The sequence below is a fragment of the Lolium rigidum genome, chromosome 7, assembly GCF_022539505.1.
Source record: "Lolium rigidum isolate FL_2022 chromosome 7, APGP_CSIRO_Lrig_0.1, whole genome shotgun sequence".
Taxonomy (NCBI): domain Eukaryota; kingdom Viridiplantae; phylum Streptophyta; class Magnoliopsida; order Poales; family Poaceae; genus Lolium; species Lolium rigidum.
This window is the reverse complement of record NC_061514.1, coordinates 333,135,139-333,156,657: the sequence shown is the minus strand read 5'-3', so window position 1 is coordinate 333,156,657 and position 21,519 is coordinate 333,135,139. Positions and strand designations below refer to the sequence as shown.

Below are 21,519 nucleotides of genomic sequence, written 5' to 3'. Positions count from 1 at the left end.
CAATCGGAAGCGGAAATTCCCATCCCCATTCTATCACACTGCAAGGTCAAAAAAGTTCTGGCTCTTCGAAGCGGGGATTGAGCACGCCGGAGCGCCTTCTACCCCGAGCGATACAGGTGACCAGCATCACCGTCCAAACTGGCCACGCCCTCTATTTTCTCTGGTGCGTATTTTCTTATTTTTCTTGGCGCTCAAATCACCCTTGTATTTTCGTGTCCGATCGCAGCCGTTCATCTGAATCGAGTTCGCAGCCCCTGCTCGTCGCGAAATGGCTGCCAGTTCGAGCACTTCTCCTGCCCTGGGTGCGGACGCGGACGATCCCGCTACGAGAGCCGCGACCCTGCTCGAAGACCTGCCTCAGGAGATCATTGACAGGATCCTCATCCAGTTGCCGTCCAAGGACATTGGCCGCTTCCGCGCCGTCTGCACGTCGTGGGGCAGTGCTACCTCCACTCCTCAGTTCATGCTCGAACACCACCGCCGCCAGCCATCGCTCCCCATCATCAACGGGAATGGGCGGCCGGCAAGTCTAGTCGTCCTCCGTGACACTAGTGCTCGAGCCTCCAATCAACACCTCTGGCCTTTCCGTCTGGGCTTCAAACACCGCTCCGAGTATCGCCTCCTAGGCTCTTGCGATGGCTTCCTCGTCGTATGCCGAAGATCCCAATTTGGATCCCGATTCTACGCCTACAACCCGGTCATCCGCAAGCATGCTCTCCTAGCACAGCCTCAAGTTGGGCAATCCTTCTACAATACCATGATCGGTTTCTACCGGCACCATCCAACCGGAGAATACAGGGTACTGTGGGTCTCACGGTCACATCACTCGTGGTCACATCATTTGTGTAAACCCGGCTTATACATCCTCACGGTAGGATCAGACAGGCCAAGGTACGTCGGATTCAGAACAACAAAAGACTTGCCGCCTTCGGAGCATATTATGTTTCTGCAAAGTCTGTGTTGTTCGTCCTATTATTCGCCACCGGTCCACCACCGTGGTAGCCTGCACTGGTGTTCTTATGGCACATCAGACATAATTGTGTTTGACGCGCAAGGTGAGTCATTCCGGTGGATGCAGAGTCCCACCGAGTTGTGGCCTAGTAAGTTGTTCGACATGAAAGGGATGTTGGCTCTCTGGGCCGGCTCGGCTCGCTATTACAATGGTTTCACCATCATGGATGTCTGGGTGATGCGGGATTACGAGGCTGAAATCTGGGCTTTCATGTACCGAATTGACCTGTCAACGGTGGAAGCATCTAGAAAACTTTATTCTACTTCATTCTATAAGAAAAATAAAAGGAAATTTAAAAAGAAAAAGCTACTTGATTCACCAGTTCGACTGTTCGAAGATATGGCTGTGCTCAACAACCGTGAGTTGTTGATCATGTATGATGAAAACAAGGTCTTGCGCTGCAACATTGATGGCAAGTTCTTAGGAATTGTGAACCTTGGAAAAGGACAATATTATATGTGGCTTACTCAGCACCGCCTCCAAGAGAGCATTGTTCCAATTCCTTATCATGAGACGCAAGAGGAAGATGAGGAGTCTGTGTTCTCCACGGGGTGTGTCTGAATGTTCAGGGCTCCTGGTTTGCTTTGCCTTAGGTCTTCTTACTTACTACTACCATTGGAACATTTTATTTTGGATGGTTGCGATGTCATTATTTGGTGCGTGCATATTATCATGTCTTAAACATCTTGTTAATGTTCTGAGCTATGGAGTACCTATCTAGGACATAGAGCTTCATGTTCATCCCTGTCTCCCAAAATTCCGAGCTATGGAGTACATATCTAGGACATAGAACTTCATTTTCATCCCTGTATCCCAAAATTTACCTTCTTTTTTGTATGCACTAGTGACATCGCTAAGATATGAAATTCACTCTTGGTCGTGCTCTCTTTTGTTTTTGCGAATTAACTCTTGGCCGCCCTCTTTGAGCGAGCGCATTTATAGTTGTTGAAATGTTATTCTGGATCTCTTCCATAGGTTGTTAGTTTGATCTCTCGTTTAGTGTACAATTTGTCCGTAACTGCTATGCTGCACCTGCACTTTGTATGAACATGCGCGTACTTGCATAGCTGTTCTATTAAGCCACTTATTGATTAGCAGAGTTGTTGTGCCCGGCCGTTTTGTTACATCAGCGCTACTATGATTGAAGAAAGAACTTTGGTATTTTGATTCATTTTTGGCTTAGACCGCGTAAAAAATCCAGCGATTCCAATGATGATTAGAAGATGGTTATACAGTTGTGTGATCGTGATTGCTTCTATAAACACAAACTGGAACTCCACACTATCGCAGAGAAGTGAACACCTAGATCAATGTGTTCAGAAGAATGAAGGCTCCAACTTCTGGCCAGAACTTCGGAAATAGAACCTTTGTTTCTATCTTGTTGCAAGTTTAAAGTTGGGAATGGTGCTAAAAGGAGATATGGGAAGATAATTCGAGATGTCACACACGTGTGCTTCACTTCCACCAGGGTCCCAAATGCGCCAGCTGTTTCTTGCAGGCGTCTTCATCGGCATTGCTTTCGCCGTTCCTCGTGGCACCCATGTTACCGACTTTACCTTCGCCGGCTTCTCCTGAGCTTCACGCCGACAGTCCTTGTCCGCGTCTTCAGTCTTCACCGGTTCCTTGATGAACAAACATTGCTTCGTGTGCTTCATCTTCACCGGATTATTTACCGTCCGAAGTTCCTTCTTCGAATAGTAGTTCAACACGCGTCGCATGCGTGCTCGTGTCGGTCGTAGTCGTCTCGTCTCCAGTGTAAGTAGAGATAGCACGACATACTCTTCTGCGCCCGACGTCGCACTTGTTTCTTCACTTGCGGATCCTTCACTTGCTAGCTGAGGACCCACGTCGCTTCTTCGCGACTCACCTTTGTAATCTCGTCGAAGTACTTCCTCCCCGAGATTCAAAGGAACATGCATAGCTAGCTCCTTACCTGATGGATGCGATTCTTGCCGATGGTTTTGGCTATAATGCACCCCCGTACAAGCTAGCTCGTGCATAGCTAGACCCATTAGCTCTAGACATACATAACGTGTATGCCTTTTTCTTGCTAGGATGTCAACTTCCATCCCGTGTGGCGCAACCTGAGCTGGGATTGCTCTCTCTTCTAGCCCGGTCAGAGCAGCAACATGGCTGTTCCAATCGTGCCTACTTTCTGAGCTGGTGAGCCCTCCTTCTTCTGGACCTTCTGATGAAGCTCCTCCTAAGCTACGTACTGGTTTTTCAGGCAACACTTGTGCCCAATCTCCATACGAAGCATCTTCTTTGCCTTCAGGTAAAGCTCCCGTCACTCCATGCGGCTCTCCTGTTGGCATTTTTTCTGGACTGAGCATGGCACTTCCTGACATGCCACTTCTTTCTGGTCCGTCACCAAGCGCCCCTCCTGGGTCTTGGTCTCGTGGTATAGCTCCAGCCCGAGCTGGGCTACTGCTCCCTTCAGGTCCGCAAGCCTCGAGGCCGCGCCTAGCACTTGCCCAAGCTGTGCTCCAGTGCAACTCTGCTGCTGGCCATCGGGACGATGTCCTGCTCCCTGGGCTCCCGCGCGGGATGTCTATCGGCCGCGCCCCTGTCAAGCTCCCAGGCTGAGAGGTGCCAGCTCCTTCTGGCCGAGATGGCCTCCTACTGCTGCCGCTTCCTGGCCAAGCGTTGGACGCGCTCCCGTCCGCGCGTGGACTGGCCGCTGGCCACCAGACGCCTGAACTTGGCGTGGTCGTAGGAATCGACGAAACTTCTGAACCTGTAACGTTTCCTTCCGTACAAGTTCCTGTACCTCGATCATCTGCATGCTCAGAATTACTGTTACAGACAACAGTAAAAATCTCATCCGGTTCCGTGGAGTTCCAAATCCATGATAAGTCTTCCTCAAAGACTACGTCACGCGCAACAATCACCTTCTTGGTTGAGGGATTGCACAAACGGTACGCTTTCGAGCCTTCTTCATAGCCAGTCATGATCAATGGAGTACTCCTATCCGCCAAGTTTCCTTTATGGCCGGACACCGTCTTGACATGCGCCACACACCCGAAAGTGCGAAGATGATCAACCGAGGGCTTTCGTCCATACCATGCTTCGTACGGAGTCCCACCAACCATACTCCTAGTTGGCGCCCTGTTCAGCAAGTAGACAGCCGTGTTGACCGCCTCACCCCGTAACTTTCTCGGCAGGCCTTTGCTCTCCATCATGCTCCGTGCCATGGCCACCACCTTATGCTTCAATTCACCACCCCGATCTATGCGTAGGGACTTTTTCACCCTCGCCTTGACCTCTCCAGCTTCCTCGATCTTCTCGAATGCTTGTATAGCTTGATCCTTACTTTTCGACGAACACAATCCACATGTATTGGCTGTGATCATCCACCACAAGCATGAAGTACTCATTACCGGACGGGGTTGCGGGTGAAATTGGACCGCATATATCGCCATGAACGAGCTCCAAAGCTTCACTTGCCTCATCCGTGGTTTCACGTGGAAACGGGGCACTCCGTTGCTTCTCAACGACACCTTCGTCGCATAGCTTTTCCACGTGATCCACACACGGTAGACCGTGATCCATCACAATCTCCGTAGCCGGTGATGGAGGAGGTAGCTCCTCCTCGTACTTCTGCTCGCATACTTCGAGCATCAGCATCATCGGTCCATCATCTCCTTCCTGGGCGATGAGAGCCCTTTCCTTCGGCTTCGGTGGTTTCCGGCAATCAACCTTGAAGTGACCGAGCTTGCCGCAGTTATGACATCTTACTTTCTTGATGTCAAACTTCCTCCTCGGTGGAGCGTCGTCCTCGTCCTCCCCTGCGATGTACTTTTTCGCTGGGCGAGAAACTTCTTCATCACTTCTTCTGCTAGATGCCTTATCGCCCTTCTCTTTGGCGACCACCGACTCCCATTGGGCACGGGTAAGCATCACGTGCTCTTCCGGTACCACATCACCATAGGTGATCTTCATCCGCTCGTCATGAGCCTTGAACCGTCCAACTAGATCATCCATCGTGAGAGTCTTGAGATCAACGCATTGCTCGATCGCCGAAACAACGGACAAGTAACGCGGCGGCGCCGCGCGAAGGAAACGCCTTACGATCGAGATCTCCTCGAGCTTCTCGTCGAGCGCGCGAATCCCATTGACCAATGTGGCGACTCTCGAAGCGAAGGCGTCCACAGTCTCATCTTCTCCCATCTCCAGATTCTCGTACTTCTTCTGCAAGGTTTGTAGGGTCGCCTCGCGGACGCGCTCGTGACCAAGATTCAGCGTCTTGATCGTCTCTCACGCCTCCTTTGCAGATTTCTTCGAGATCAGGTGCTGCTTCACGTCCATCGGCATCACCGAGCAGATGGCCGTGAGTGCTTGTCGGTCCTTGCGGTACTTCGGCGCGCCCTTCATTAACTCGTCGCCGCCCGGATCAACAGCCTCCCAGACTTCGTTGGACTCGAGCGTCCACATCATCGTGGTCGCCCACACCGTGTAGTTGTCGCGGATGTACTGCGGATACTGCGTCGACACCGGCGCCGCGGCGCCGGAAGACTCGCCCACTTCCTTCGTCATGACCTCCCGTTACTAGGAGATCCTCCACGAGGCTCGATACCAATTGTTGGCCCGGACCCGGCAGTATCTCGCCGATCTGATACCAAACACAGCCCCTGCCGTCGAGTGCTTTCCGACGACGCTGACGATGAGCTTCCGGCGAGATGTCACACACGTACGCGAATACTTTCTTTCCGCCGCGATGCACACGTTCCGCCAAGCTGAACCTAGCTAGCTCGATCTTCCTTTAGATCAGCTAGCTACTAGCTACTTCACGTAACGCAGCAAAACAATTTAGCCAAAGGGCCGTCTCGGTCCTTTTCTTTGTATTGAATCTCAACTCACGGTGGTTTACACGTTCAGGTTACAAGCATATAAATAGCACATCTAGCTAGCTAAACCAAACCTAGTCGGTGACTAACTCTAGTACTACTCGGTTACATCATGTATACTCTGAACCGTGCAACACACGTAGTGTTCCTACCCGGAACATGTACGTATACATACTCGTATACGGAGACGTACGACATCGTGCCGGACTCGGAGTGCTTATTCCTAACAGTCTAGCAACTTTTTTCCCTAGATTTTATTCTATTTCCTTGGAACATAACAGCTCCACTGTCCAGATTGTGTTCTCACAAGGACTGATTCCCTGAATTTCAGAAGAACTTTTGTTCGATGGAGACTTTCTGAATGAAACAGACTTATTGAGCAAAGTGGATCTTTTACTTTGTTTGGTGGGGAAGACAGACTCATTATTTTTTTTATCATTATAAACAATTCCGGTTAAATCCATATATGTTGCGAAGCAAAACTAAAAATCCCTTAGAGGATCAACATATTTTTGTGGATGGCTCTGAAAAAAGCGTTCCCAGTCGCGATGATCTCTCCTTACTTCAGAGAGGAGGGGTATGTGCAGAAATTGTTTGTTTTGTGGTCGAAACAAAAATATCAATCATCTTTTTTTGCATGTGCGTTGGCCATCTTGTTTGAAATAGGATGTTATAAGCTGACTTGAAATGCCGGTTTGTAAGCACTCAACATCGCTTAACAGAATGGCTGAACAGTTTTGGCACTAAGAACAAAAATCATGACAGTAGGGTTAGAGATACAAAGAACGTATCCAGTGAAACGAAGGAATCTGTGAACCAGCTGCACCCACCGCTTGTGGGCTTTTGGATGAATAATGAATGCATCAGATTAACTACAAGTGGGCTGTTTGGTACATCGTGAATTGCACGAAAAAGTCCTCTTTGTTCCCAGTTATCCAGTTCTGACCCATCTGTGGAGGTCGACGATGCGTCGCCGGGAGGAATGACACGGTCTGCGCGCCCAGGCGGCGGCCTTTACATCTCGACGGCGAGGCTAGCTGGACGACAAGACCGCCTCATCCATGCTGCTATTCTCCTCCTGCCGTGGTGCCCTGCTATCTATTTTCAAAGAATTTGGGGAAGGTTGGGAGAGAAGATACGATTTAGAATGAGAAAGATGGAGAATTTTTAGATCTAATGAGATCCCAAATCGTGATACCACTATGAGCTTATCTCCCGTCAGAAAACTCAATCTGTGGAAGAATAGAGATAGGCACAGCCGCACAGGACAACGAGAGAGAGAGAGAGAGAGAGAGAGAGAGAGAGGATTGTATGCGTGGGCATATAGGACCGGTTTGGTGGAGAACAATTAATTGGATCAGCAATACAACGGGGTTCATTGTGCAAATGTGCCAGTAATCCATCACCTAAGTGGATTGTGTCTCTTCATTTTCAATCCAAAGGCCCACAATGTATGGGTGCAGCTGGTGCATAGGTTCGGGCGTTTCAGGAGATACACTCTCTAGAGATACATTCTTCTGGGGTATCTGGAAAACATGAAACAAAGGTGTTTTGAAAACAAATGGCTTTCTGAGCCAATTGAAGTTATTCACATGATTTTTTTTATTGGATTCACTCGTGTGCTAATTGTAGGTATCGGAGGGAGAAGGTAACTTTTAATCACACGCGCTATTTTGAATTCAAATTTTGGTTGGAAAATTCACAAAATGGTGTTTATTTATCTAGCAGTTCACTTCCCAACACTTTCAATGGTTTAACAAATAATCTAACAATAACGTCAGTAGGCAACCCCATCTGATCAGAAGTTATAATTAAACTCACCTCCAGTTTAACCGTCTGTTAATTTATTCATCAATTAACCTCCCCAAATTTTCAAAACCTCTGTGCTTGAAAGTAGACCAAACAGAACCTTATCTACTAGGTTAATTTTCGTATTTGTTTCCTGGTTGGGAAAAAACATAGGAGAAAGTCAAGAGTTCAATATTGGCACCTCTAGATTAAATTGTTGCAGTGTATGTGTCCTTTCATTTAGACTTGATTTCCTAATTAGCATAGGTGGTAATAGCTGAATCTGAGAACAGAGGGCGAATTTATCAGGCAGGGCAAAGTGTTTGTTAGAAATGAGTTATATCAGATGCAATTTTGAAAGATAAATCAAACAATATATTCTTAAGCCATGATGATAGTATTGTCTCAAGCTTTATATAATTAAATGTAAATATGTCCATACTTTCTTGATTCGTGATAGGTTATCTAGTATGTTTCAGTCTTGTCTTCTTTACTCTTATTTGGTTTTACAAATTGAGCCGGTCTCCCCAACCCTAAATAGTAGCCTCCCACTAACTACTTTTTGTTGTATTCCCATGAAATTAGTCAACCTCGTTTTCTTGGCTAAGGATCGTATCCATCAAATTGTTTGTCCCCTCCTCTCCCTAGCAGGGATAGTGTACATGGCCTCCCCTCCCACCCCTAGACACATTTCCCCATCTCCTCATTTGGCCTTCTCCACCCCCTCCACTTTTCCAAAGCATCAGACTGTAACGTGTCCATCTACCAATCTAAATTCCCAGAAGGCTCAAGAGCAGATGAGCATGCGCATCGCCTTATCAAGATCTGCGAGAAGATGGAGCATACCATCAACGGTGGCACGGTGCTTACCAACCATGTGGAGCACTCATTTGAAATTTCTTCTTTGTCTTCCTCATAAGTGCTTACTTACAAATTACCGAACTGTTTTTTGGGTAGGCAATGCCACGCAGTACTGATTGTATTGTCTTGGCTATCATCCTCGCTTTAATTTTCTTGTGTATGTGGGTTAGTGTTGATCCGTTCAGTGGATGTGCCACTGGCTCAAATATCAAATCTAGGTTTTACACAACGGAACGTGCTTTTTTCCAAAAATAGAAATAAAAATTGGGTGTGGAAGGGGACTTCAACGCGTGTAGAACCTAAAAATTAGTTTGTCGGGTAGAAATTACTTGTGTAATACTTTCTCTTGGATAGGTCTTTCTTTATTCGAAAAGCTATTGATCTCATTAGTCATGTTGTTCCCCACCAATCTAAGTTGTAGATCTTTGAGTATTTTCATTGTCCTTAAAAAATTATTTATGTGCTTTCTGTGTCTTAGATGGTATACACATGTTGTTTATCAAGAAATTGTAAAAATTGGTTTTATATTATATGATGGAGGTCTCCCAACCTATATGTCCAATTCGTTGTGCATTGTTGATTCCTGAAAAGCGGCCATGGTTTTTATATTGTTTGGTAAGTTGAAGCATGTTTCTTTTTTATCTCAGAAGGTCGAGAAACATTCACGGCTAACGGCATGTACACCTAAGTATTGATGTAAGTGTTGATAGGAAAATCTTGAATTAAGCTTATTTTATGATAAATTGATTATTTATGTTAGCCTATTTTTAGGTTACCACAAAGACAAGGCCTCCGTTTGTTTTTGCTGGCCCATTGGAGGGAGGATTCAGTGCAATGTATTTTCTGAACGGGCCACCAAGCGGGTATGGCAAGTGTCTTTATAGTACCTGCTTGTCTTCTTTATCAGGCCCATTTGGGTTTACCAAGCGGGACCAAGCGGGGTTGTAATCTTCATGTACGGGCCTTATTCTTGAATCCTTTGTAACTAAATGGCCCACCGTTTGGCCCTAGAAAAAATGGCCAACTTTTTTGTGTTCGTACAAGTGGCTGTAATCGAGTGAGCCAAATCATTTTCAAACAACAAGAACGCTGTTAGGCTGGCCATAGTGCTAGTATCATAGGTAGTACATCATGCATCCTAGACCCATAAAAATGATGATGTGGTATCTAATTAATGAGGAGAGATAAAATTAGAGTAACATAGGTAGATACTGTATTATAGCGCACATTATGAGAAAAGCAATGCCAAATAGATCTTGTACATAGATTTACATTGGGATTCTATAAAATAATAAATTTACAAGTTTATGATACTACACTATAATACCATCCATTATAGAGATAGTATCATACTCCCTCCATACTAGAGCTTAAGGCGTAAAAAAATTGGCGCAAGGATTAAGGTGGCCGTGCATGCAGATTTGCTTCCATGTTTGCCCCTCATAAATCGCTGCTACTAACTTCTCCTTTTATTTCTCTCTCTTTCCTTATACACGCACCAGACTCCTCGTTACCTTCCACCACCGTGTATAACCAATCAAGTGCCAGTTTTAAAGGAGATTCATTGGAAGAGCAATTAACTCAGCGTAAATTGAGGAGCTAATACCATGTGTATGCCATAGGTGGCTCAATCGTCTCCTCTTTTTTAGCAAACTAGAAACAGATGCTAGGGGCACCTTCGGCAGAAACAGACTAAACTTTAGCATGCGCCTTATGCTTTCAGGAAAAAACGAATTTTTTTTACGCCTTAACCTCTGGTACGGAGGGAGTAGATAAATATTATATGCATGATAGTAGTACTAGTGTATGATACTATGCACTATGATCAGCCTTAGCGGGTCATGAACAGCCGTGCATGCGCATGTGGGCCTAATCTGCGTCGAAGACGTGGCTGCTTGCCGCACATTGCACATGCGGCGCAGAGGCAAGCAAAACACGGCGACCGGGCGACGGACCTTGAGAGAAGTGACACGGAGCCATGGATCCGTGGAACACGAGACGCCTCGATCCATTTCGCCGCTCAGCCCGACGGTGTAGTCTGTGTTTTCTATCTCTTGGGAGCCTGTGGATGGGGAGTCGGGACAGCCGTGCGTGCATCCGAAGGAAGCGGCTGGGGATGGAAACGAGCGCACGGTCACGAACGGAGACGACGGCCGGCCCCGGCAAGCACGGTCTCCCGGGCGGGCGCGCGCGCGCGCACATTCCCCATCGGACCATCCACCACCCGCCATGGAACGTGCAAGCGAACCAAATTAATTTCTCCCTCCCTCCAGATGCACCAGTAATAACCATCCGTGCAGTGGGGCGCAGATCGCTCTGCCATTAATTGGCGGTTCCTGCACTGCACGCGAACCTAATCATCCGGTTAACCTGGTTGATCTGGTGATCCACTCCGGTCTTCCTCCTCCGGATAACGATTCCACCACCAGCCGGTCGGGCAGGCGCCGGGGCCGGCTCCACGTCCACGGTGGTGATCCATTCATCAGTTCCACCTTCCACGCATCTATGCTGTATCTGCGCTGTGGATGTGTTCTCCTGCGGTACGTAGACGTAGCGTCTCCATCAACAAGCTGTACGTGCATGCAGCTCAGCTACGTGACCGATCCAACGGCACGGCACTGTACGGATACGGTCGATGGATCATGCAGCGAGAGCGAGTGAGGACTGACACTGTATTATTGAGTGAGTGAGCCGTAGATAGAGCTACAGATACGCACCCAGGCTCACACGCATACGGTACTGCATCTGAGGGGAGGGGGACAGGGTGGAGATGGGCGGCAGCGGCAGCACATGGACGCACATGCTCGCCCCGTCCTCGACCACGGCGCCGGGCGGGCCGGTAGGGTAGTCCTCGTCCGCGACAGACTGCCATAGGCGAAATCGCCCCATTGGCCTACACGCCTACACGCGCGCCGCGATCGGCGCAAATCTGCGGATCATACCTGATGGAGGAGAGACCATACAAGGAAAACCATCCTGGTTTCGATTTGCGAAGGAACGCGGCCAAATCAAGCTGCCACCGCGAGAACGAAGGTGGGCGCTGGACTCGATGGGATGGGATGGGATGGGATGGCAGGTGGTGGGCCCTCCTCGCGGGCTCGCGGCCGTGTCGCCGTGCTGGCCCGCACCGCCGCAGGCTAGCCAACACGGGCGCTGTCTGGATTCATTATTTGCGATTGAACCAGCGTCATTATATGAGCAAGATGGTCCTCCAAACAACCGCGCTGCATCGGCTATCTGGCCTATGCTTTGACTAATCAGGAACGGAACGGAACGGAATTTTGCACATTACACCCTCAGCTTTTCGCTGTAATCAGGGCGTTTGACCGGTCCACGCCCAACCACGAGCTGCCCGCCCCACGTGCATGCGGGCGACACAAGGGAACGAACAGGAACGAGAACTGATTGGATTGGACCAATTTTTAACCGCGGTAATCACGCTTCCACGTGGACGCCTAGCAATAGGCCACCCGTTATCGCTTGTCGCGTGCGCGCGCAAAACTCAAAAAAGTTACTACACGGAGTAGAGTCCTAGTGGAGTGGGTGGATATTCGGATTTGATGATTCGGTAAAAGCGGAGCAGGACGCACGGACACGTGGGGCGTGCAGGCCTGCTCTGACACAATGGGGATGAGGGTCCGCATCCGTTTGAACTTTCGGCTTCCTTCGATCCACCGTACCCTACCCTAGGGTGAATTTTGCGTGAGCCGATCTACCTCCTGCGAGTGAATTACACAAATATACCACAATTGGGGCAATGGTAACGCGTCAGTACCATTCTTGGAATTTTTTGCTAAAAACTACCACTTGTGGGGTAATCCGTAACAGATAGCACAAATCGTTGGTTGATACTGTTTTAACCACCATGGCCCCATCGTCAGACTGACGTGGCCAAACGGCGGTCAACTCGCCCGCTCCAACCGCGTCCCTGGCGCCCCCGTCTCCGGCTGTGGCCATGCTGCCACGCACGCGTCCCTTCACGGCCCTGCCTTGCTCGCTCGACGCCGGCCTGCCACGCCCTTCTCCAACACCCGCTGCGCCATGATGCTCACACCAGCCGCCCTGTGTCCGGCTCCGCCACCCGCGATCCCGGCCGGCTGCGCCTCGACGTGCCCGTGCCCGTGCCGGCTGCGCTTCACCGCGCCTCATTCGACCGCTGCGCCGCCCGTTCCAGCTGCCGCGTTCCGGCTCCCCCAAGCACGCCCAACCTGCTTCTCCTCCGCATGCTGCTCCTCGACGTCTACCAGCACCGGGCCATGCTGGTGCTCGCGCTGGCCTGCATCACCATCGCCGTTCTCTGGACCAACACCACCCAGATCCTCCTCTTCTTCGCCCAGGACCCGAACATCGCCGCCGAGGCCCTGGCTCATCCCGTCCCTCGTCCCCTACGTGCCGCTCGCGTGCCACGTCCGATTCTTGCAGACGCAGAGCATCATCGTGCCGGTCATGGCCAGCTCCGCCGTCACCGCGCTCACCCACGTCCTCGTGTGCTGGGCGCTCGTGCACGGCGCTGGCATGGGGAGCAAAGGCGCGGCGCTAAGCGGCGCCATCTACTGCACCACCTATCTCGCCGTGCTGGCCCTCTACATCGGGTACGAGCGTGAGACTGCACGCACGGAAGGTGTTTGACGAAAAGCGTGGCGAGGCATGAGGGACTTGCCGTCCTTCTTCAGGGAGAGCAGCATCCGGAAATGCATATTGCAGCTAGCACATGCACATGGTTACTTATAAATCGCATGTACTGCAGCTGAGAGCACGGAATCAGACAAGAACCACATCGGCTTGCACTTGAACGAGCTCGTCTGGGCCGCGCCAAACTGGTCGTCGCCGTCCTGTTCCCCACGCTCCAACGCAGCCAGAGTAGGGAGAAGCACAAGGTGCAACCGGTCAGGTACAGCGGCGCCGGCGACCTGGGGGTGCGCGACTTCCGATGCATGGTGAGCAAGCAGATCGTGGGCATCCTGCTCACCGTGTCACCTCCGCCACTTTGTGCGCCGCCCCAGCGTCTCCTGCTCCGTCCTTCATCTCCAGCTCCCCGCTTGCCAAGAGAGTGCACACCTTCGCCGGCACCCCCGCCCTCATGGTCTCCGTCATGCTCCTCCTGGGGTTGCGACCGGCCTGGTCTTAGGGCATGAGCAATGGAGGCAGCTGTCCAACTAGGCTTGGATAAAACTTTTGACATATGCATGCCATGTTATGGTTCCATTAATATGTCTTTCTCTCAAAAGCTGATTTGGTTTTCTTTTTCTCTCTCACATTTTCCACTTTATGGCTGAAGAGGTTGCCTCCTGATGAAGAGGCTGCCTCCTCATCCGAACCTACTTTGGACCACCCGAACCTAGTTAAAGGTGTGAGGCAACACCCCTAGGGCTATGCATTGGGCATGCCCTTAACCAGCTCCGTCCGGCATCTAACGAGAGAAAACGGTCGTTGGCCCTGTTAGTGGGCCCGCATGGGTTAAACTTCTCTCACCTTGCTGTTTGTTCTATCTGTTACGGATTACCCCACAAGTGGTAGTTTTTAGCAAAAAATTCCAAGAATGGTACTAACGCCGTTACCACTGCCCCAATTGTGGTAGATTTGTGTAATTCACTCACCTCCTGCCTATCGTGTCCGCGTCGGCCTGACAAGCTTTTCACTCCTCCGCTCGCAAGTTCTACGGTGAAACGAGCGTTTACCACGCGACAAACTTGTCTCGTAAAAAAATAAAACACCGGCAAGAAGTTGCCTTCACCGGGCAACATCGGTAAAACGGTCAATTTTAGCATCAAACAACCCAATACGTCGCGGTGTGTGCCTATCGACCGTTAACCGAAAAAATAAATAAATAAAATTCAAATGAAAACTAAAACCACGCGAAATTTTAGAAAGATCTCATTCATTCAAAGATTATTTACATGTATAATAAAAGAAAACTAAAAACTAAACCCTAGTTATGGTTGGCGTAATCCCTGCAACAAGGTCGACAACCTGCCACCTACTCCTTGTCCTCGTCCTACGTGGGCGCGATGATTATGAGCAATATGCATAGCCCTTACTGCGGCCACGCAGGGTACGTCGATGGCATGTGCTGCGGCGAAGGCGGTTGTGCTACCATCTGACCTTCCTACACACCTTACGGCGGACGGTGGCAACACCATGTTGTGCTCCACCACCATCGCAGTGAGCCGGGCAACATCATACTGCCCCTCCCAGACCAACTTGACCTCCTCTGTCGCCATCGACTCCTCGATGGCGAGGGCATAGGTTGCATCCTCTTCGTAGCCCGGCGGTATCGGAACCTCCTGCTTGACCACCACTTCCTCAAACGGAGACTCGACCTCATCCCCCTCGTTTTCCTCAACGTCCTCCTCAACATTACACACGGTGAGGTCATCATAGTCTTTGCCATACTCGAAGTCGCGCACCTCAGAGGATGCCCGTCGCCCCTTGTGTTCCCACACGATGAAGGTCAAGCGACTACTGGAGCCAAGTGATGCGGTGCCGCATCTCTGCTTCTAGCATCGGTCGTCAGTCATCGCTGACTGCACCGACACCCTACTAAGGTTGTGGTGTCTGCCGTCGGGAAGGAAGACGTCATTGTGGTTGCATGGGCCCGCCTCCGCTCACCTCCGTTGGCACTGCAACACAAGGACATAGAGATAGTTGCGCTCTCGTCGAGAAGAGTTTTAGGGTCTTCCACACTAATAGTACTAATAGGATATGAGAATATTTTCTTATAGTATGCTAAAATCGTGTGTTTGATTGCAAAAGAAAGATTGTTCAAAGCCAAAGAATTATGAAGGTGATGATAATTAGATAAACAAAGTGCTCTAAAAAAAATTATAGAGCGGGTACAAGTTGAGGTACATGCTCAAACCAAAGCTATGAACTACTTCATGCTCGGCTTGAATGAGCGAGTCTTAAACATGTTTGAGGGCTCCTCACAAACTCTTCCGGTTGAACTTGATGATCCTATGGTGTGATAATAATTCATCCTCATATGAACTATTGGTACAAACTACAAAGGTGTGGAAGCCTCTAATTCATTTGAGATGTGAAAGTGCGAGAGCTCACGATGTGGTTCTATATGTGACATTATAATTGTTGCTTCAAATGCCTCTTGTATTTTAACGACTCGAGATTCATGAACATGATGACAGTGTCCATTAAACTACTATCTCGCTCGGGGACGATCAAGACTCAAGAGTTTAAGCTTGTGAAAGTTGATGAGTGCATTTTTAAGCAGATTTACATTATGTGTTTTGCATGTAGTGTTAGGTTTTTGGTATTTTACAACGCTCGCGCACAAGTTTTATGTTTGTTTCCATAGGATCCCAAATTATGAAGATATTGCTAAACAATCCGCATATGCCGGGACCAACATGCATGCCCAGAAGCCGGAGCCGAAGGAGGTGGAGGGCGCCTCGAAGATGGCGGTGTACCTCTGCCAGTAGCGCCTCTTTGTCGGCAGCAAACAATCTAGAGGACACGCGTCGCTACAATGCGGTGTAGATTGACTAGATGAACGACCACCGTGCCTGGGAGGGGAACATTGAGGACGTCATCGCAGCGTCGATAAGCGACTGTGGCCTACCCCTCGTTGACCTCACTAATGAAGATGACGACGCATGAGTCAACGATGTCGTGAAGGATGAGCTGGCCAACCGGCACGGGAAGAACAACATGAGCGATGACGGCTGGCGCTTTTTCGAGTACTACTACCACAGAAGCGGCGATATACGTCAATAGATTTGGTTGTATTTCATTCAAAATATTGCAAAATATAATAAATATGAATAGAATTTCAAGTTTACCCTAAAAAAGAATTTCAAGTTTATGTTTGAATTTGAAAAAAAAAGACGGCTACCCCAATCAATTGATCTGGCGCTTGTGTGCTCTAAAGTTGTGTCACTTGCCTTCAAACCGATGTTCTTTCTAATAGGCTAGGTATGTCCATCTTTTACATAGCAAACTTTTCGAGCCGACCCGATGGACCATAGCCTACCAATTAGGCACTAATATTCGATAGCACAAACAAAGTATCATAACGACAATTATTCCATGCAAATTAGCTTTAATCGCGAACGGAAAGCAACCAAGAACGGCACGCACTTTCCGTGACAGCCCGGCCCAGCCATCTGGAGCCTCCCGGTCCAATCCGGCGCGGCGCCTTTCCGCCTCCGGAGAGCGATATGCCCGGAGCGCACCGCCACCAATCCCATCCCCAAAAGCCACCACGGCCGCCTCCCTCCGATCATCGCCACTGATTACTACTCAAATCCTTCTGCCGCGCGCTGACATGATTAGCAATCGTACTCGGCATCCTCCAGGGGAATAATTGTGAGTACCCCTTATATTTCTTTATCTTCTTCAGTATAGTAATGATAATTCTGATGTCGCATTCGCATCAGTTTCGTTTGATCTTCGGATGTGGACGGCGTGGGCATCCGTTGTAGGAGTATATTTTTTACACGTCGCGGTGGCATCCTGAGAAAAGCATGTCCACCCTGATTGTATATGGGTGCTCGTTCCATCTCATCGCTGTCTCGTCTACGAGTGCGTCGATGCAACGGAGGAAAGCAACAGCACTTCAGCAGAGATCACCACCCAGGGTAGATTCAAACGAGAAAAGGTAGAAAGATAGAAGAAAACGTAGAACAGAAAACATGTTCTGAAGTGAGCTGAATGTGCTGCCGAGGAAGAGGACCACGATCCACGGCCAACGCTGACACCCCTCCCTACCGCCGGCAGCAGCACGGTGTGGTGTAGGGCAGCGAAGGAGTGGTCCTTCCCCATTTCCCATCGACACGCCTAGCGTACAACTGACCTGATTTGTTCATATCTTCATTCATTCATTCATGTTGTGAAATTATACATACACCAACACAGCACACTACGCTAGCTATGCCTGCCTGTCACTTGTCCATTACCAGTGTATCTCTGTTTGTACTGTTCTGCAATACAGCGAGCACAGCACTAGCGTATGCTGCTGCTGTTACATTGTATTATCATCACACCTAATGTGCTGCTGCTGCTACATAACTAGTGTAGTGGCTGTAGTGTGGTGGTGTTGGTACATCAATGTGGGGTTGGTGGTGGTAGTAGTATTGGTACTAGTAGTACTAACAGTGGTAATTAACTAACTGTAACTAATGCATTTGGTAGTAATAATACGAAGGGCCCTACTGTATGTGGCACTGTATTCTTAAAGCCTTTGGGGGCTGCCGCTGTTTTTGTTTTCCTTCTCCTCTCTTGTGGTTTAGTAATGTGCTGGTACCATCAACTTTGAAGAGGAGAAGGGGAAGAAAGAAAGAAAAAAGGGACTGAAACTAAAACTATGCTGCAACTTCTTCACTCTTCTTTCCTAGTATATTGTGCACTATTCTCTTTTCTTTGCTGCTAGTATTCCTGCGCAAAGGCAACAACACAAAGGAGGAAGAGAATGTAAGACACCATCATGCATTCCATTCCAACAGGTGCACATGATTTTACTAGGAAGCATGGTGTTTCAGACGGACTTTGTAAAGGGAGGGATGCTAGACTAGGTGCTTACTATGATTAGGCAGTAGTAGTATTACTCACTTCCATTCAGGGCCTACTTTACATCCCGATCGCGCCGTGATCGGAGGACAGCCTGCATGCATGATACTTTCAGCGAATCAATCATGGTACACCAGATACATTCTGCAATTTGCAATATTAAAAGTGAAGTAGATGCCATGGAGCTAGTGTTGAGCATACCTGGACATGGGGAAGAAGTATGGTTTTGGTGAGGGTATGTCCAATGCAGGGGGCAGGAGATGGTTAGTGCCATTCCTCACGCCATTGCCGATGCCGATGTAGGCGGCGTTGCAACCGGTCGAGGCGGTGGCGGCGGAGATCTCGGCCTCAGTGGGCGCGAAAGGGCCACGGGCGAACGCGGCGGCCTTGGTCGGCGACGCAAACGGGCTGTCCGGCAGGTTATGCTCCGCGCTGCACATAGCAAAATGAGGAGCTAAAAGGTTGAGTTTGGTGAAATGTTTACTTCCCTCCCTCTGCTGGATGAAAGCTAAGTGTAATGAAAGGAAACAAATGGCGATGATGATTGTGATTTGTTTAGCGTTAACTTCCACCTTTGGTCACTGTCAGTGTTAGGGCTGGTGGAATCGCCGGAGGATTCATCCTTATCGGCTCCGTTGACCGCCTTGTGAGGGAAAAGGAAGCCGCAGCCATTGCCTTGCTCTCCCACTGTTACAAAATCAGCGCAAGAAACATTAGCAACACTGCATCTGTTGTTCCGACAAGTGATATGCTGTGTGTTGTCCGTCGCTCGCACAAGTCTTTACCAGAATCAGGCGGCGACTGGTTAGGGCTGGCGGCAGTGGTGTGCTTGGGACTGAAGGGGTTGCCGATCGGAGTCGGCGCTGCTGCGGCGGAGGAGCGTGACTTGAGGTCCAGCAGCTGCAGTCCCATGAGGCGCCGGCTCTGGAGCTCGATCGCCTGCTGCAGCTCCACCGCCTGCTGCTGCTCCTCGAGCTTCCTCCTCAGCAGCATCTCGTTGGCGCTGTTCGAGTGCTGCAGCATCCTCGCACCTGGAACCCAACCAACACAAAATATCAGCTCCCATTTAACATCCATCTGATCAAATCAAGGAGCACCAAGATTGAACTGAATGTGACAATGACGAACCGAGCTGGTGCAGATCGAAGGGATCTCTGGCGTCCAACCCGGTGGGAGAGCCGCAGCCGGAGAAGTCCACGCCCTGCTGCTTCCTGTAAAGCAACAGGCAAGTAATTAGTCATGGGTGTTGTTGCTATTACTGCTGCCGGAAGCAAGGAAAGATGGGCGTGGGTGGTGTGGCTTGCCTGAACTTGTCGGGGACCTTGCCCTTCTCCTTGTAGGGCTTGACGAGCACGCGGGCGTCGCAGATGAAGTGCGGGTTGCCCTTGGCCAGGATCAGCTTCACCGTCTCCGGGTACACGAAGGTGACGAACCCGAACATGCGCTTCTGCTGGTAGGGAATGCGCACGTCGTGGACGGGCCCGTAGATGCTACGGTTCAGAGGAAGAGCACGGTTAATCTCCACACGAAACTCGGCAATGGATGCTCTCTGTTGGAATCAAGGGAGTACCTGAAGTAGTTGGAGACGTCCTCCTCGCGGAAGGTGCTGTCCGCCGGGAAGGTGAGGTAAATCTGCCGGGACCCCGGGTTCATCAGGCTGGCGAAGTCGGCGCGGTCTAGCCGGGGACGGCCCATGAACTTGTGCGCCTCGTCGCCGCCCAGCATCAGCGCTGCTGCGGCCGCCGCGGCAGCGGCCCTGCGAATCGGAGCAACCGTTGGCTGCCTGCCTGCTGCTGGTAGAAACGAACGAGAGCGGCATGCAAGGAGCTCGGAGGTGGTAAATTACCTTTGGCTCTCGTTTTGCTGCTGCTGCTGCAGGAGCAAGCTCAGGCACTTGCTGGCCGCGGAGGGGGAGCCGGGGAGTGAGCCCGTGGGTGAGTAGGGGAACGCGGCAGCGGCGGCGGCCAGGCGCTGGGACTTGGAGCGGAGGAGGAAGTCCTGGCACTGCTGCTCCATGGAGGCCTGGTCCATCTTCGCCCCGACGAGAGCGTCGTCGGAGAGGCCGCCGCCGTGCACGAACCGGCAGGCGCTGCCGTTTTTGCAGTACCCGCGCGCGTAGTACAGGCACGGCTTCCAGCCGAGGCCGTCGCTGCCGCCGAAGCAGAGCTCGCTGACGGACGCGCTCCGCCGGTGCCCCGGCCCGCCGTTGGCCCACCCTGCGCCGCCGTACGGGAAGAGCCCGCCGTCGCCGGCGCCCGGGCTTCGGCACTCGCCGTTGTCGAACTGTGGGAGCTGACGCCCTCCTCCTCCGCCCATGCCGGTGTCGCCGCTGAGGAACGCGAGCTGGTCCTGCAGGTGGAGCTCGTCGAGGATCAGCGAGTCCCCGCTGAAGAACGGCGACGGCGGGCCGTTGGCCGGGCTCATCAGCTCCTCCCTGACGCCGGCCATCTCCTCCGCGGCGCCATTGCTCACGCTGTTGCTCCTCGAGAACACGGGCGGCGGGGCCCACGACGACGGCGAGGAGACCGAGAGCGGCGAGGGCGCCGTTCCGCCGCCGCCGCGCCCGGAGTTCTGGCGCGAGAGCATGAACGGCGAGTGTCCTCCTGCCTGGGAGGCGGAGGTCGGCGTGCCCGGCCCCGACCCCGGGAGCAGGCCGAGGTCCTTGCGCGCCTTGGCCATGACGGCGTGCAGCAGCGCCTCCGGGCCGAAGGCGAGCCGTATCATCTCCTTCTCGCCGTGGTCCTGGATGAGCAGGAGGCCCATGATCTTGGCGGCGTGGTCCGGGTCCAGGCCCTGGATCCGCGCAAACACCACCTTGGTCGCCTCGTAGGCGTCCATGCCGCGCGCCGATCGAACAAACTCGAGCGAGAACCAACCTAGCAAACCTCACACACCCTTCTTCTTCCTCCTTCCTCCTCGTCCTTCGTCGCAGAACTAGCTAGACAGCACGCTGGAGCCCGAGACGAGCAGCTCCATGAATCCCCAGAGCTCGCGCGCGGTCGTGGGTGGCAGCGGCAGCGAAGAGGGTTAGCTAGCTATGCTAGTAGAGTTGAGGGTGGTGCGCACCTTCCCCCTCGGGCGGTACCCCAATCTCTCTATCTATAAGCTGGCTGCTGCTCTGCTCCGCTTTCGCGGGGAAGAGGGGGTCGCTGGTGATGGGGAGGACATGGCGGGGGTGTTTAGGGAAAAAGTACCGGGTTTGTCCTCTGGTGTTTTTAGCAGTGTTGTTTGGACTGTGTGTGTTTTTATTGTTTCAGGAGGTGGATAGATCTGGATCTCCGTGGACCCCATTTATAAAACTCGACCCACCTCCTCTCTGTGACTATCTTGGCCTCTTTCTCCTTTTTCATTTCTTTTTTTTCCCGATCATCATCATAGGAAGGAAAATGTGTTCTTGTCTCAACATTCTTTGACGCCCAATATCCGTGTTCGTTCAATACAAGTTTGTTTCGGTGACAAATGAGAACCAAAATCTTATGGTCCATCTCG

General features: G+C 50.9%; 2 protein-coding genes across 2 annotated transcripts; one reads left to right on the top strand and one right to left on the bottom strand.

The window, feature by feature from the left end:
• Positions 1 to 268: 268 nt before the first annotated feature.
• LOC124673456 (F-box/kelch-repeat protein At3g23880-like) lies at positions 269 to 1,573 on the top strand. Its single transcript, XM_047209534.1, has one exon. It carries the CDS (start codon positions 269 to 271, stop codon positions 1,571 to 1,573), a length of 1,305 nt encoding a protein of 434 aa, XP_047065490.1.
• Positions 1,574 to 17,318: 15,745 nt separating this feature from the next.
• On the bottom strand, positions 17,319 to 21,252 carry LOC124675195 (zinc finger CCCH domain-containing protein 53-like). Its single transcript, XM_047211260.1, has 9 exons — positions 19,877 to 21,252; positions 19,601 to 19,786; positions 19,335 to 19,520; positions 19,159 to 19,241; positions 18,816 to 19,061; positions 18,603 to 18,717; positions 18,232 to 18,462; positions 18,044 to 18,124; positions 17,319 to 17,898 (listed from the first exon to the last, which is right to left on the bottom strand). The coding sequence occupies exons 1-8, from the start codon at positions 20,866 to 20,868 to the stop codon at positions 18,091 to 18,093; spliced, it is 2,073 nt and encodes a 690-aa protein (XP_047067216.1). The 5' UTR covers positions 20,869 to 21,252; the 3' UTR covers positions 17,319 to 17,898; positions 18,044 to 18,090.
• Between the last annotated feature and the right edge of the window lie 267 nt (positions 21,253 to 21,519).